The sequence below is a fragment of the Schistocerca nitens genome, chromosome 3 (assembly GCF_023898315.1).
Source record: "Schistocerca nitens isolate TAMUIC-IGC-003100 chromosome 3, iqSchNite1.1, whole genome shotgun sequence".
In the NCBI taxonomy this organism is placed as follows: domain Eukaryota; kingdom Metazoa; phylum Arthropoda; class Insecta; order Orthoptera; family Acrididae; genus Schistocerca; species Schistocerca nitens.
The window spans coordinates 654,884,179-654,901,764 of record NC_064616.1 but is presented as its reverse complement, the minus strand read 5'-3'; the positions used below and the strand labels follow the sequence as shown (position 1 = coordinate 654,901,764).

At 40.6% G+C, this 17,586-nt stretch overlaps 1 protein-coding gene across 2 annotated transcripts in view; it reads right to left on the bottom strand.

The window, feature by feature from the left end:
• Positions 1–14,072, bottom strand: part of LOC126248620 (potassium voltage-gated channel subfamily H member 2-like) — a 1,319,698-nt gene extending 1,305,626 nt beyond the window's left edge. For both annotated transcript variants that reach the window (XM_049949785.1, XM_049949783.1), the window contains exon 1: positions 13,733–14,072. In XM_049949785.1, coding sequence (XP_049805742.1) covers positions 13,733–13,808 — 76 coding nt within the window. In that variant the 5' untranslated portion in view covers positions 13,809–14,072. The remainder of the gene's footprint in view (positions 1–13,732) is intronic.
• Positions 14,073–17,586: the final 3,514 nt, after the last annotated feature.

The window sequence follows — 17,586 nt, the reverse complement described above, 5'->3', positions numbered from 1 at the left end:
ACAGCCCGGATCTCGTACCTTCCGACTTCCATCTGTTCGGCCCAATGAAGGATGCACTCCGCGGAAGCAGTACGTGGATGATGGGGAGGTTATTTATGCAGCAATATGTTGGCTCCGACGTCGACCAGTAGAGTAGTACCACGCGGGCACACAGGCTCCCCCTTTTAAGGTAACGTAAGATTATCGCACTGAACGGAGATCATTACAGAGACTTGATGACGATGTTAAAAATAGTGTGACGTACCTGTGTCACTTTGGAGTGCAGTGCTGGATTCAATAAAAGTTACCTGGGCTGCCACAGTAATGTGTAACTTACTTTTTGAAGTTCCCTGGTACGTGAGATGGCTATATGACCCTGCACTGCCGAGCGGACAACACGTTCTCTGTGGCGCTAGCCACATGAGGCCGTTGAGATTCTGCATGGCGTTGAATATGGCCTTGCTGAACCCATCGATTCGATATTCGCATGACAGGTGTGGGATCCTGACCAACGCGAGTAACAATTTTGCGTAACTACAAACCGCAGTCTCAATAAGTCAGGATACTACGACTGTCAAATTACGGTATGTGCTGGTAGACATATCACCTTACGCGAGACACAACACGATCTTCTCATAAAACATAAAACATTAAAATGCGATTTCTCCATGAGAAACCCGCTTACGTTATATACAGGCTTATTCGGAAAGTAAGGCACAATTGGCCGCAAAATGGAAACCACAGTGAAAATCAAAAATGTTTTATTTGTAAGAGTTAGCTACACCTTCCGGTTGCTTCTCTACATAGTCGCCGCCCTGGCTTAGACATCTGACGCAGCGTTGTACCAACTTTCCAAAACCCTTGTCACAGAAGGCAGTCGCCTATGCTGTTTGCCAATTCTCTATGCTGGTCCGCAGCTCGTTGTCTGTGCCAAAATGTGGTCTTCATGAGAGCAGAGATGAAAATCAGGGGGAGCCTAGTCCAGGATGCACCGTGGGTGATCAAACACTTCCCATCGAAAACGCTGCAGGAACGTCCTCATTAACCCTGCAGTTTGCGGCCGAGAAATTGTCACAAAGAAGGAAATGCATGAAAGTTACGCTATGTGGGGTTGCCATGGAATCAGGAGAAATTTCTCAACAGGCACACAAATTTCGTGGGAGTCACTATTTTCTAGGCATCTTTACGTTCTCAGTGTGCACTCATACTGAAAAGAGCGGCGAGACGCGATTTATGGGCATACTAGACATACTGTCCAACATATATGGGCGAAGTTTCGTCGGATTTTTTCACTGTAGTTTCCATTTAGCGACCGATCGGAGCTTACTTTCCGAATAACCTCGTATATGATGTTACTCCTACATCCTATGTGCGTATGCAAGCATTTAGTAAACTTTGTTGTTTGCCATCTTCATGGTGTTGCAGTTTTAATGGCTAGCAATACATTTAATCCTTCACGAAATTTGTCACGGGTAACATACCCCGTTTTGAACCCAGCATCTCAGATCATGGCATCAGTACTAGAAATGCGAGTAATCTACACAAATATTTAAAATTAGTTACTTTGGTCTAGAAAGGTGTCCATCACTCAGGTACACACATTATAGCGTACCAACAGCCATAAAAAGTTTAGTTATTGGTAAAGTTCAGTTTCAGAGGAGTTTAAAGAATTTATTAGTGGTCAACTCCATTACTCCAATGAATAATTTCTTAGTAGAACCAGCTGATGTATACATTATTAATAATATGAAACAGCTTGAATGTTTCGTAAAATAAAGCTTTTGTACATCTTCGCAGCTGTAATGTAATCAGATAAGTAAGTATTCCAAATTGGTTTCTACTTGATGATGAGTGGCTATGTTACAGAGTTAAAAATTACCTTATGCACAACAGTGTATATACATTCACATATCTGTGATAAGTTTGTTATTACCTCTTAAATTGAAATACGTGCCAACTCAAGTCTAATTTTAACTACATATTTCATATCAGTATCACAGGCATCAGATGAAGCTGCTAAATATTCCAGAGGACTTTGTCCCGTATTGAAAAGTACCCATCAAAGAAATTTCTCAAACCAATCTGCGGGAATGGCAGTGCATTTATTCCTGTCTGCCGTACTAACGAAATAAGCACATAAACACGCGAATGTTATTCTCTTCGTAGACGGATGACGTGCGCGAAATTCCGCATATATCTGCTCCGCAAGCCACTGCACACTGTATTATGGATGACACCCTGTAGTAGTATTAACCCCTTATTGTCCCACTTCATTCGCGTATGGGCTGAAAAAAATGCTCTAATCTCTATTATTTTCGTGATGGCTACGTCAGATATATGATGAATGCAAAATAAAAGTGTTGAACAGTCTACCTCAGTTCCCGGGTTTTCCAAATTTACTCAACACGGTTTTGCGAGCACAGCGATGCCTGTTTTTCAAAGAATTAAGTTGCTTGAGTATATGCGGTACATTTCTATAGGGGCTATACTGACCAAAAACGCCTCTGAATTCCTTCGATAAATGCTGCCATACCTACTGAAAACGGACTTCAAACACCGGAGCAGTAGGACCTACGCTTGAATTGCTTCCACTACCATTTTTCAATCTGTTTTCTTTATTGATGCACCATTCTTTCTCAGGACCCTCACAGCAGATCTTAGTCTTTACTGCTGATTTTACATCTTTGTTCCATTTCATGTCGCTTCGTACTGCTGCCAGTTGGAATTTCAACGACGTTAGGCGCTTCAACGGCTTACCATTTACACTGCAATCAGATTAGGTATGGGATTCTTTCAATTCTTTATACAGACTTAGGGATTCAGTTCTGCCAATGATACATACTCTACATACTGCAACTAACATGAATAGAAACGTACTAATGGTCAATGCACAATTAACCTGACAAAATAAATTCTCAAAGAAAATATTTCTAAGGCCATCAGCGAAATGTTGTGCAGACTCTTGCAGCACAACAACCAACCAAGTCTACTACTTGTTTGAAACCAGTTATAACAAGAAATAAAAAGAACAATGATAGGTAACAGAGATTTAGTAATCGATATAACCAATAACTCAATATTAAGTCTTGATCGCGGGAATTTACTCTTCGTAAGTCGGAGACATGTTGAGCCACCAATACTCGCGTTACTGACACATACTAAGCAATGACGCCTAAAACTGCGCCAAGTTTACCATTTACTGATACCAAGCAGGTTTAGTCTGTCAGGGCGAGGCGCGGTAAGTAAAATACCAACAGAAAATGTATAGAAAATGTAAGAATATTCTTAGACACGAAGATGGCGACTAGAGAAGGGATCTTTAACACTTATTAACATTAATTACGGAGGTCACACAGAATAAAAGTATTCATTCTCTGCGAATCTGTTAGTGAAAGGCAGGGGAGGAATATTCGATGGTGGCTGTTTAATTCAGAACAACCACTCCAGAACGATTCTTCCAACTCTTCCTGCTGCAGAGCAGAAATGACACAAAGCGCGAGCCCCGTGTAGAAAGAACGTCTTACAGCCTAGAACCAAGTGCGGATTTTGTCAAACTTTCCTCGGTTTTTGACATACTTTTCTCACCTATTACGCATTAACATTCGTCTGCCATCTAACATGTCCTTTGCTGGCAGATGTAACATTTTGCAGCACTTACCCCTGTCGAAACACACTAACTCCACACCGCGTTAATGCGAAGCAGACAAGAAAGGGTATTCGCATTTAGAAACATTAAACATGACGTGACTGGAAGTCCTGACCTCCATTTACAAAGTTACATAACTCTGTAGTGATTTTCGGCAGAAAGTAGCTGAAGTAGAGCACGGACATGCCACCTCCACCGTCAGCATCGTAAGCTGACGAATACATACGTCAAATTTGTATCAACGAATTACGCTGAAAGACTGTCTACCTACCAAGCAGATCCAATATACGAGAATTCAGGTGATAATCAAAGCACGGTTAACTGGAGTAAACTATTTCCGGAATCAATAGTATTGCTTCAAGCTACCGAATATCCTAGAGCACTAAGTGTCAGATATTGACGAAAATTCGCTTCGATGATACAAAAAATTAACCAGAAAGTTAAATCGTTCGCATAAAATATTGGCGCAGTGATATAATTGTGTGCTTAGTGTAAACTTATTTGGTAAGGAACAGGGATGTGGTCACCGGCAATGGTTGATCTATTCTTTCCTTTCCCTGTTTATTGTTTTACGATACATTCCAGGTCTGAAATGAGGGAGACAGTACCACAGATCATCTCTGCCCCATCAGTGGAATTGCCTACAACAAAAGCGATACATTCGCACAGGCTTCTAACGACGAGTGTAATTTCCTATCGATGCCTGTGAGTTCACTTTTCTACATCAGCCTACTTTGATTCACTTTGTCAGTCTCTTGTTATTTACGTTTTGTAATTAATTTCTTATCTTCCATCTGTGGATGAAGGGAACCCCATGCATACGTGGGCGATCTTTACGGAATCCACCTACATTTGAATTACTTGCATCCACAGTCCTAAAGAATTTTGTGAATGCAGTAATTGAATGTATTACGATGTTATTAAATGCATTTCTTTCCGATTATCGTTTCGGCTATTGTGCCATTCCTACGCAATATTTCACTATGAAGCGCGTCAAGGTACATTCATTTCTCTTAAAGTCGTTATTCCCGTGTCAAGAATATTCATTTATTCCGTGCCATTTGGACAATAACACAGGATTCCTCAGCATCTACACGAAAGGGCGTTGCACTACATGTAATAATTCATAACAATACTACACTTCCATATATCACTGCGCCTGTAGCAGGCGTGACAGCTGGCATAATAGCCGAAATCGCGATCGTAAAGAAATACATTTGATAACAGTCAAGTGGAAAAAGTTGAATGCCCGGAATACATCCAGTTGTTCTTCTCTGCGGTCCTCTATTATTCCCGTCTTACGCTCTTACAAGGGAACCTCCCCATCGCACCCCCCTCAGATTTAGTTATAATTTGGCACAGTGGATAGGCCTTGAAAAACTGAACACAGATCAGTCGAGAAAACAGGAAGAAGTTGTGTGGAACTATGAAAAAATAAGCAAAATATACAAACTGAGTAGTCCATGGGCAACATAGGCAACATTAAGACAAATTCGGGCTTAAGAGCGCCGTGGTCCCGTGGTTAGCGTGAGCAGCTGCGAAGCGAGAGGTCCTTGGTTCAAGTTTACCCTCGAGCGAAAAATTTAGTTACTTCATTTTTGCAAAGTTATGATCTGTCCGTTCGTTCATCGACGTCTCTGTTCATTGTAATAAGTTTAGTGTCTGTGTTTTGCGACCGCACCGCAAAACCGTGCGATTAGACGAAAGGACGTGCCACTCCAATGGGAACCGAAAACATTTGATCCAGGAAAACACGTCTGATATTTTCTATACGACACTGGTGACGGCATGTGCGTCACATGACAGGAATATGTTGTCGACCCACCCAACTTGCACAATTGGCGAATGGGTAAAAAGATTCTTCTACCTTGCCCGATTTAGGTTTTCTTGTGGATGTGATAATCACTCCCAAAAAAGTGATGAAAACATAAGAGTATGTCACATAAACTGCAACAAATGAATGCAACAGTTTCACAGTCGCACAGTTTTCTCTGTGCTCTGTCAAAACATATGTTTTTCACGTTTTCAAATTTTTCCGTGTGTAGACCGCCAAATCCTACATATGTCCAAGCAAATCTGAACATGTCCTGGAATTTTGGAGAGCGAAGTTGACTATGGGTGAGTGCCTGAACTCTGATAATTGTCTGAAAATAAAAGGTAAAATTTTATACTGGAGGGAAGACTTGAACCAAAGACCTCTTGTTCTACTGCTGCTCACGCTAACCACGGGACCACAGCACTCCTGTGCGTATATCATCCTTGATATTGCTTATGTTGCCCATGGACTACTCAGTTTGTATATTTTGCTTATTTTTTCATAGTTCCAAACAACTTCTTCCTGTTTTCTCGATTGATCTGTGTTCAGCTTTTCAAGGCCTATCCACTGTGCCAAATTATAACTAAATCTGAGGGGGGTGCGATGGGGAGGTTCCCTTGTTAGTATGCATCTTATTCTTTTACAACGGGATCTTTTCTTCCCACTCATGTTTATTAGACACAACGACCTTGATTTTACGAACCTTCCACGGCTCAAATTTAATATAGTTCTTCTAATATTATATGTTGTCATACTCAAACACTTTCCCGTGCACGATTTCCTGTTTGGTTGATTGAACTGTTTATCCCCAATCTTAGCTCGAAGCTTCAAGTATCTGATAGGTTTGCCATTTGATTCCATATGCATCGTCCTCAGTACTGCTGCCCAAGATGCGCAACGCACTTGACGCTGTTTCTTTAGACTCTGTGTAGGGATCCACTTTTTACTCCGTGTCCAGATCCATTTTTCGCTTACCTGTTTTTTTGTTCTCTAGGAAGTGTTTCTTCTCTTGCCTAGATTCCTATGTACAACGTTTTGCACGAACGTTCCATTCGACATCCATGTTAAGTTTAATTTGATGTATGTGCTTCAACATCCTGTGTCGATGTGATGACGACGGCGGTTCAGATCTCTGTATTTAGGTTTTTCACTGTTTTTCTAAATCGCTTAAGGTAAATGCCTTGGGAAAGGACACGGCCGATTTCCTTCCTCATCCCTCCCCCGATCCGAGCTTGTACTTAGGCCCGGCGGACATAAAATCTTGTTCTACTTCCTTCCGACACTACGTCTAATATTTTTTCTTCTAATAACTGTGTTTTGTGAGTGTCCTCCAGTTCATATATAATAATTCTATAGGTTCTCTCCTCAGTTAAGAAAAATAAAGGAGCGATTGTCGATTTGAAAGTTCCGTCGACGTACTCAGAGGCGAAATACTGGTTCGGATGGAACGAGAATGGGGAAGGAAAGATAGTTCGGCGTTCATTTAAGCAACGAACCCCAAATCACCTGAAGTAGTTTACGGAAAGCAGGGAAAAACTACATCGTATAACTGATCAAGGATATGAAGCCGCCTTTTGCTCCATTGTGCTAATCAGAGCACAACTTTCGGAAACGCACATGCTTAACAAGCAGGAGTGCAGCAGACACCAACTATGTTCGTTAATCATTTTTCGCACGATGACCTTCGTAAACAATAAAATATCAGTTTCCTTCACCAGTCCAGCAGCGTCTTGTCAAACTGCCTAGAAGCAAGGGCTAATATCGGAACTCCATCGACTCATTTAATTTTAAACGATTTCAGGTGGCGACGTGTAGAGAAGTAATGGATTTGCACGGACCAGTGATTCAGCAATTGCTCCTGCAGATATCGATACTGCATCTGACCAACAGGCGACTCCGTGTGTGTTGTTGTTGTTGTTGTTGTTGATGATGATGATGATGATGATGATGATGTTTGGTTTATGGGGCGCTCAACTGTGTAGTCATCAGCGCCCGTACAAAGTCCCAATTTTTACACATTCCAATTTTTACACAGTCCAATCTAGCCACTGCCAAGGATGATGACAGTTCAGTGCTGTGAATAAGCATGTTACACTGGTCGCCAAGTTTTCAGACTTTTACACGTGCAGGTTCAAACATATGGCCGCTAACTGCTTTTAGTTTCCGTGAAGTAATATTTAGTCTCGTAGTCTAGAAGAGATTGTATCATTTCCAAGAGAAATTATAAGTGGACAATGGTAACGCGACTCTAAGCAAACTATAATTCAAGAAGTCCGAGTGCTTTGTGCTCATTTTGTTAATGACGCGTAATTTTAGTACTAGGAGGACGTCTCCTGTTAACGTACAACAGCTCTGCAGTGATGCATGCGCTGCTCAATGTTACACCTCGGTTTACTCTCCGTGGATAAAGGTTAAGGTTAGATCTTCAGTGCGATCTCTGGCCTCTCCACTGCTTAGAAGAACTCCTAAAATTATTTTTAAAAAATCTGACAATTCTGTAATTAATATGGCCACCAGAATGTTATCTATGTTTTGGAATATTATATAGTTTTTAAAGGAGGAAAATAAATTTCTTTAAGTATATGCTTCTTTTCGACTCTGAGTAACTAGCATGAGGGTAAAGTTTCTAGGTCTCCTTAGGCTCCTGCAGGGAACGACAAATGCTTACGCTTAGCCATATTGTTTTCTGTGTCACTCTGGTAAACTGAATTTCAAATAACAACGGCTCAATGAAGAATAAATGACTCATACAAAAGCAGGATATTCAGTGCTGAATATTGTGTTTTCCCTGTCCATCCACGGCTATTTACTAATAAAGTTCTGCAGGAATGAAATACAGATGTATAGGTTGATATCCACTACTACCTCAAAGTTGGAAAAAAAGATTAATGATGAATTTAGTTACCATATTTATGTACGTTCTAAAGTATTTTATACGTACATTACACCATCTAATTATAGACAAAAATTTCCTAAACCTACTCAGGAATCTTTTGCTACGCATCGTATGTAATTGCTGAAGCAGTGTGTTGCCCATTGTGTATCAGTCAGAAAGTTCCCCGAATACCACTTACTGTGTGATATGTGACATAAATATTTACTTCATTAAATATGTTCTTCTGCTATTCTGTTAAGAACAATCGTCGCGGAAAATCAGTAATTTTTTGTGTTGCTACTCCCATTAGTATAAACTAAGCGTTTCCATGAAAACAGACGCTTCCATAATCTTCAATCAAACCATTTTTTTTTTATTTTTAGAACCCCTATTAGTTTACAATGATGAGAGAAGTAGCTCAAAAATTTACTGATTTTCCACGACGGGTATACTGTACAGAATAGCATGTGAATATGTATAATGAAGTCAATATTTCAGTCTCTTCATTTGTCGCATCAACAAAAAGATTCTTACATTCTCAATCATTAAAACAAATATCCGCCCAAGTCCATGAGTTGCCACATCTGAGCGAATTCTCCAATACTGCGACCAGCAACTTGTGTGTAAAAGTAAATGAGAGACAGTGAGAGTATGGATCATCGCTCCACGAATTCAGCAATGGAGCCTTGCAGCGTATGGAAACAGAATCATAATTTAAAAATAAAATGAATGAACCACTGTATTTTAGTTTTAGCTTGTATTATAACCCCGCCATTTCTTTTTGTGTCACGTAACTGAAACGTCAAATAGAAAAGTAATAACAGAATATAATTACCAAAGCATCAGAAAACTCGTGTATCAAAACGAAATGAAACTCTTCCGTTCTCTTTGTTGTTGTTATTGTTCAATTGCTCCACTTGCACAATCAGCTGCTTTACGTAAGTGCTGCAATAGGCTTACTCACCTTCTCCGATCCACGCACGAGTTATTCGTGCCCTTTACAAACAATCTTAGTCCGATACATGAAGGTATGAAGAGCTTCTCTGCGACTCAACTGATACTCGGGGGTCTCAGTGCACTTAAAGATGTTCGTCTCTGTGCGAGTATCAAACTTCCCGTACTCACGTAACACTAGCCACTGTTAAAGCACATAAGCACACTATTTGCGATGCAGTAGCAATGATGTTGATGGTATGTAATCGTTATTATGAATATGCTGAGGATATGCTATGTGTTCCATAGCACAAACAAGCCGCAACAATACTTCTGAACAAGTATTAGACCAACCAGCGACAAGGGCGCATGTATAGTTAAACCCCATGGCTAAATGGCAGTTCCACACAGGTCATTTACATGCCACAGCTGTTAATTAGGTGGCATAATTAACTCACATGGCCGAACTAACTTCTTAAAAGTGTATAGAAAATATGAGAGATGGCCTACCATCTTAAAATTCCTCAACTGCTTAGATACCGCTAAAATGATTATTTTACCTGTAGAATGTAGAGAAACTTTAAAGATGTAAACAGGAAAGAAGTACACGCATTATACAAAATCTCTCGACGTCAGAGGAAAGCGTTTGACACGGTACCTCACGGTAGAGTGTTGACGAAGGTCCGAGTATAACGATTAGGTTCCCAGATATGTGAGTGACTCGAAGACTTCATAAGTAATCAAATCAACCAGTATGTTGTCGTAGACGGCGAGCGTTCATCAGAAACTAGGGTATCGTCAGGAGTGCCCCAAGAAAGGGAGATAGGTTCGCTCTAATTCTCTATATACATAAATGACCTGACGGACAGGGTGAGCAGCAACTTAGGCTACTTGTTGATGAAGCTGTGGTGCACGGGAAGGTGTCGTCGTTGAGTGACTGCAGGAGGAGGATACAAGAGGACTTAGACAGAATTTCTAGTAGGTGTGATGAATGGCAGCTTGCGCTAAGTGAAGAGAAATATAAGTTAACGCGTATGCGCGGGAAAAACAATCCAGTGACGTTCGATTACAGCATCGGCAGTGTGCTGCTTGACGCAGTCGCATCGATTAGATGTCTAGGAGTAACGCTGCAAAGCGTTATGAATGGAACGAGCATATCAGATTGGTAGTAGGGAAGGCGAGTGGCGGGCTTAATTTTATTCGAAGAATTTTTGGGAAGTGTAGTTCGTACATAAAGTAGATGGCGTATACAACACGATTTCGACCCATTCTTGAGTACTGTTCGAGTGTCTGGGACCCCCACCTTGTCGAATTAAAGAAAGATATCGAAGCATTTCAGAGGCGTGTTGCTAGATCTGTTACCGATGGGTTCGATCAGCACCCAAGTATTACGGAGATGCTTCGTCAACTAAAATGGGTATCCCTACAGGAAAGGCGACGTTCTTTTCGCGAGGCTCTACTGAGGGAATTTAGAGCACTGGGATTTAAGGACGACTGACGTCAAGGTACATTTCGCGGATGGACCACGAAGATGTGATTAGAGAAATTAGGGGTTTTACATACAGTTATAGACAGTCGCTTTTTCCTCGCTCTATTTCCGAGTCTAATACGAAAGGAAATGATTTGTAGCGGTACGTGGTACCCTCCACCATGGACCACACAGTGGCTTGCGGAGTGGGTATGTGGATATACACGTAGATTCAGTTGCTTTAAATGATGCAAGCTAACAGTGGATCATCTTTGATGGCTTTGCCAAATTAATAGTTACCGTGTCAATTAGCCAACCCTGCACTTGTTAATACTTGGAACACACCTGTTTATGTATAGAACAGAGAAGCGGGTTGTCAGCGATATCCCTGTATCAGAATGTGTAATTCGTATCCTCGATATTTTTATCACCTTCTTGACAAATATTAAGCGTCAACTGCACAACACTCAAATAAAACAACATATCGAGTATCCTGACACTGTATTGGCTTTCACGGCCGTTGCCAGTTTCTATAAAATGATGATGCGGTTGCATATCAGAGTAACGTTACTGAAGCTGTATTAATGTCTTTGGCGTGAAAATATAGTTTTCTTCCACATAAACGAAGAAGGATACAAATAAGAAATTCCTAAGCAAAGCAGGTAAAAATTTACTTGTAATTTTATTCCTTGAGAGAATAATGTGGAAACTTTTCTTCCTGTAAAAGTCGTTCATAAATGGTAATAACTGGAAGTTTTTATTCTAAATAAATTTTAATAGCTGCGACTCGCGCTTATGTTCCATTGACACAATTTTTAATTTAATGTAACGGAGCGAATATATCTGCCGAGTTTATCGTTGTTCGCTGTCAACTTGGTTTCACACGGCTTATTGTTAAAGGAGTAGAGGGGAGGACAGAGAGCGAGAGGGGGTGACAGGAGTTTGGAACATTCTACATTTCTGTTTTTAGACCACCTAGAACTTTCTTAACGATGCATTTAATGTGAACTTTAGTTCATTCTCCGTTGTTAACAACAACAATTAAACTGCGAGCTACTACTGTCAGCCCTGCACAGAACAGCGCCTTTGCAACTGTTTCAGATGACTGCGCAAAACAACGCATCCAGAGAAAAATATGTCTCTTTCATGCCAAAGACAACCAACTCCTCTAGCAAACTAAAGAACTTTACTTTCACGATTTCTCATTTATAATTCGCTTATCCCACAACTGCATAAAATTGACTATTCAGAAGGATAAAACTGGTGCACAGGTGGATATTTATACTTTTAATCAAGTTTATGTGTCCACCTGAAATCATTATATTTTTTGTATTAAATAAAATTGTGCACCTCACATGAATTTTTTTTTCATCTTGCGAAAATCTCAGCAAACATTCAATCACTAATTTTCATGAAGAAGCTAAATATATTCATCAAGCACAAATTGTGAGGCGCACACACGATGAAGCTGCGGAGGTTTCGAGAGAAGTAGTTGTCTCACTCTGCACCTGTGAAGAAAACAACGTGATAAAACTACTGGTGCCTCGCAACAATTAAACATTAACCTGCGATGTAGGAGTGAGCGTTGTATAACGAAAGTAAAAGTACTATATGTGGAATCTTCAGAGCCACGGCCATTGAAAACAACCAGAACCATCAAACTATTCTGTATTCCACTCATGTGTTACATCTTCTGCAAGATGCCAAAAGACAGGGGGCACAATTATATGTTCGTGTCGCAATATGTCCAAAAGAAATCACTAGAAGTAGACATATTGAAATAATAATCAGTCTCACGTTGGTGCACTAAATCAGAACGATTGTAATGGAAAGTATAAATCAGTCACAACTTGATTTTACATCTTTTTACTTGAAAACCTTTGTTGCCAGTTTCGAATTCTAATTAATTCACCTTAACAGGGGTTACACACTTATTTCGTCAAAAAGTCTCATGCTGCTTGTTTCACATACGTGACTAAAAAACTTAGTAAATAGTCGCTGACCATGAATTTGGTAAATTCCAAACGAGTAAAGGTATTTTTTACATAAAGTTACTTACAACCAAATTATGGCTGATTGCTGCTATCTATATAACATTTTTTGTATTCCATAAGTAACGTTTCTCTACAAATGCTGTTATTTTACAAAATAGCAGTACTAATTGCGGTTTGGATTGCAGATTTCAGCGAGTGACTATAAGTAAATCTAGACTGTAGTGTAAAACACATTTTCCTTTAACCCTAGAAAATTAATTCAATATAACTGATTTTTGTTCGGCTAATACTTCCTTGAACTCTTTGCAAATACTCAAAAAGACTAAATTGCAGAGCTTCACTGAAGTAAACATGGGTCACATTTTGCAAAAGCACATTTCTAACGAATGAAATTTGTAATGCGCGGTCCCGGTAAATACCTCAATTCAGACCTGACATTTACAGCAGCTGACGCGCACGTAACTGCGCCACTCTTAATAATCGGATCACGCACGTCATACAGTTGGAAATGACATATACCCTTTTGCTTAAAGAGAGATGATTTCCGTCGTTTAAAGTCTTTATTCTTTGAAATTTCAGGAACAACAAACACACGGTAGAATGCTAAAAGGCTTCAAGCACAGAATTGGAAATATGTTTAATTGAAGGCTCAAAATTTACTCTTATACATGTTTCTTTCTCATCTGACCAATAAGCTATTGTGAAAATAAACTACGAAATAACTTAAAAATAACCGTCTCAGAAGGCGCATAAAATAATATAACGACTAAGCGAAAAAGCCTCCAGACAAAAGTCAGGGGAAAGGCTCGCTTACGCAATTAAGAATGCGCCCTCGGTGTATTGCGAGCGCGCAGTTTATTTAGAGCACACTCAGGAATCGCTTGCGAATGATACACCGTTACACAGCTATATCTGTACCAGGGCAGCACGTAATTTGGCGCTGAGCACACTCGATATCTGTATCAGTTGTCGTTAATGACTGAATAGATACCAACTCTTAGTCATAAAATCGTGTACTTACTATGAGTGTCAAATTTTCGTATAATTGTCTCGATGATTGTAGTCCGTGGAGCGACGTGTCCTCTTCGAACTGGCATTGCTGAATCTACTTGTTCAATACAAAACCAATGTTTACCGCGTAAAAAATACAAAGCTCAACACCACACACACACGATTCGGTATTTTAGGTTTTCACTCGACTGCTCGAGGGTCTCCGAATGACTAAGCACGAAAGCGTGTTATCTACATTTTAAGTTCTAGTTCAAGCAGCTGCCGTTACCCTAAATCGAAAATTGAAACGAAAATGTGAAAGAGTTACTACGCGACTAGAGAGCGGAGCATCGGCCGACCTACTGCGTAGGCGGACGCCGGCACACTGCGCGTCGCCGTCGGTAGCAGAGGCGGAGGGGGCCGGGGCCTGCGCAGCCTGGCGCAGGGGGCGCTACCAGTCAAATGCACCCAACGCTGCCAACACGGCGAGCGGCGAGCGTAATCAAATGATGAGGCGCCCAAGCCACGGCTGCTCACAACTAACATTCCGTCGTGTCGAGTGTTCTGTCTAGCTACAGCTATAGCATTCTCATGTAGAAACTTCCAGCTTTTTTTGTCTGTTTTGCGGTCGAATTGAAAATTTTCAAGTCGACTGGGGCATAACGCCAAACTTGTTCTGACGTTTTAAATATTTCAGATGCAGAAACGTGCACGTGCAACGACAGTGTGACGCTGACTGGTGCAGCAACTACGAACAAGAACACGAAACAATTACAAAAGTACCTGCTGCAACTACACTGCTAAGGAGTTTACTACTGTCTGTGACACGTAGTTTGCGTTGTACACTGTATTTAGATGCCTTTATAATTATGAATATCAGCAGCAACAGGAGTATAGCAAAAGACTATAGGAAGTTTCAAATTAGAGTACCGTTAAATGGGTGAGTAGAAACAATGGGATGAATAGAATCGAAACTTCTAAAAAAGTTTTATGTTTTCGTGTCAGAACGAAACATGGGAGCATCATTAAAAGGTTGGTTTGTCCACCTTGGTACTGAACCAGTTTAACAGGGAGATTATGAATTTCAAAGCTGACGACACTGTCAATACACGTTTTGATCACTATAAACAAACATCGGAAGTGTTACTGAATGTGCTTACTGCGAACTTTAATTGTAATTACAAATATAAATTCTATTGTTTTAATAGTGCACGGTAAGCAGATGTGCAATCCCGCTTCGTTAACCAAAAGTTCAGTTTTAAAATATACTTTAGTCTGTCTTGTCATCCGGCTAATTGAAAATGAAGGGTTCTGTTCTCAGAACTTTTGGGGTGAATAGAAACAGTGATAGAGTTTCTTCAGAAGAAGACAAAGAATTTGATGGAAATGAAGCATCTGGCACTGTTCTCAACCCAGGACATTAGGTAGTGATTAAAGTATATGGAAAAGTAGGCAGTCATTTAGATCGTATGGATGTACAATTTTTTATTTAGAAGGCCAACGCTATGTTGATATTTTATTGAAAAAAGGCCGATTAGACGCGTTTATTTTAACAGATGAGTCATTTTTTTAGTCAAGGAGATGTTCGAAAGCTCTTCGTTACTTCTGGGGTACAACTTGAGATTGAGACATGGTTTTTAAACATGATGTCACTGACTTAAAGTGTAAACAAAAAGGCCGAGTTCATCAATTTCATGTTAAAATAAAGTAATTAGAGATATGACAATTTTTATTTGGAAAACAGAACAAAAAGTACAATTTATGGAACGTTTTTTACTTTTTCTGTCAAATAAAACTATGCTGAACCAGATCAAATTTCTTTGTTATTCTTCTAAATCCAGAACAGATTCTGACGTAGCCCTATTCACACCTAAGAGCCGGCCGCTGTGACCGAGCGGCTCTAGGCCCTTCAGTCCGTAACCACGCTGCTGCTACGGTCGTAGTTTCGAATCCTGCCTCGGGCCTGGATGTGTGTGATGTCCTTAGGTTAGTTAGGTTTAAGTAGTTCTAAGTCTAGGGGACTGATGACCTCAGATGTTAAGTCCCATAGTGCTTAGAGCCATTTGAGGCATCCCTAAGACCAATAAATAGGAAATAATAATGAGACTAACACTACTTTTTCTGTTGACCCCTCTTTTACCGGAGTGAATAGAAAGATAAAGTCCAAAACTAATTATAAATATAAATACAATACCTATAATCTCACATAATTTTGATTTTCATGTTCCTTTTTAAAAATATCATTTTTATCTTTTGAAGTTCAAAAGTGTTTCTATTCACTCAATTTTATAGTAATTACAATTAAGTTGTGACGGTTAGAACCTACAAGAAGGCGGGATTCGAGAGTTTCCCAGTAGTTGCTACACTGGCAGGATCTTCTCGTTGCGCATCTGACTCAGGAATACCGGTAGGAATTTGAGACTATGCTTCCTACACTTCATCGATGACGGGGGCTATTATCACCTGAAAGTAAATCGTTGGACTTCCAAGCTTCATTTAGCACAATCTTACGAACAAACACGAGATTGTGTCTGGGCGCACGAAAATTCTTCAAATGGTTCAAATGGCTCTGAGCACTATGCGACTTAGCTTCTGAGATCATCAGTCGCCAGAACATAGAACTAATTAAACTTAACTAACCTAAGGACATCACACACATCCATGCCCGAGGCAGGATTCGAACCTGCGACCGTAGCGGTCGCTCGGTTCCAGACTGTAGCGCCTAGAACCGCACGGCCACTCCGGCCGGCACGAAAATTCTTGTTCACGCATTTCAGTGCTGGAAGTATTAACCTTTTCGCTAAGGTGAACTTCTGTAGAAGTCGGGAGTAAATGTGTCGTTCAGTCGGTGGACTGCAGCAGTCGAGTGCTTCGCTACGCTCGACTTGTCTGGAAGTTTGGCCTACCTGTGTGCATCATCTAGCGGGTTTGTTCAATGTCTGTAGTTGACAAGGGTCACTAGATGGCAGTTGCATTCAGTTACAAAGCGTTGGTTTCGCTTCAGTTGACTGCTCATTTCCCGCCACGTTTCGAATCTGAAGTGACGTGTTGTTAACCTCAGTTTGTACTAGAAGTGATGTGGCAGATAAGCGATAAACTGTGGAGGACGCTCTTTCTCGCATGCCGGGTAGTGACTCTGAATCATCGTCCGAATCTGACGACGAACATGAAACACCTATTGTGGCTTCCGCTACATCAGGTACACGTGCTACTCCAGCTGTTCTGTGACATCCCCAGACTTGGATTTGTGCACAGACATGACACAGAATATTAAAAACATGTGTGATTTGTATAAATATTTTCCCGACTAAATATTCAGTAAAATGTCCAATAATTGCGATATACTGCGAGTGTAAAAGTAGGACAGAGTAACGCCGCGGGCAGCGTAAAGAATGTGCCGTACAGCTAGCACGGCCGTGCGGGACTCGCGCTCGTCCACAGCGCACGACGCAACAATCACGTGAAAGGGTTAAAGAAGGCGTCAACACACGAATATATACCATCATAGACGGGCTATGAGCTTAGTATTGCATGGCTCATGTGCATGATATATGTCAAATAAGGAAGTTTAACAGTTTATATCTGGACGCGAGGTATGTTACATCTCCGCGGCGCGTTATTGACGAAAGCTAGATGTAATAATTTGCCTACTAGGAGTTAAAGAGAAACACAGATGCTGTTATGCAATTCAGACGACGGTGCTGATGGCAATCAAAGTAAACCTGAGGTTTTGTCCAACACTACCCTATAACCGAGACTTTGTAGACGTAGTTTTACCTATTTTTCAATTTTTGTGTGATTCCAAGGAATACTTTTTAGCTTGTCAAATACTTAAAATTTCTGTTTAACGCTGTTTTCTTAAGGTTTCCCTGCATTACAGCTGTT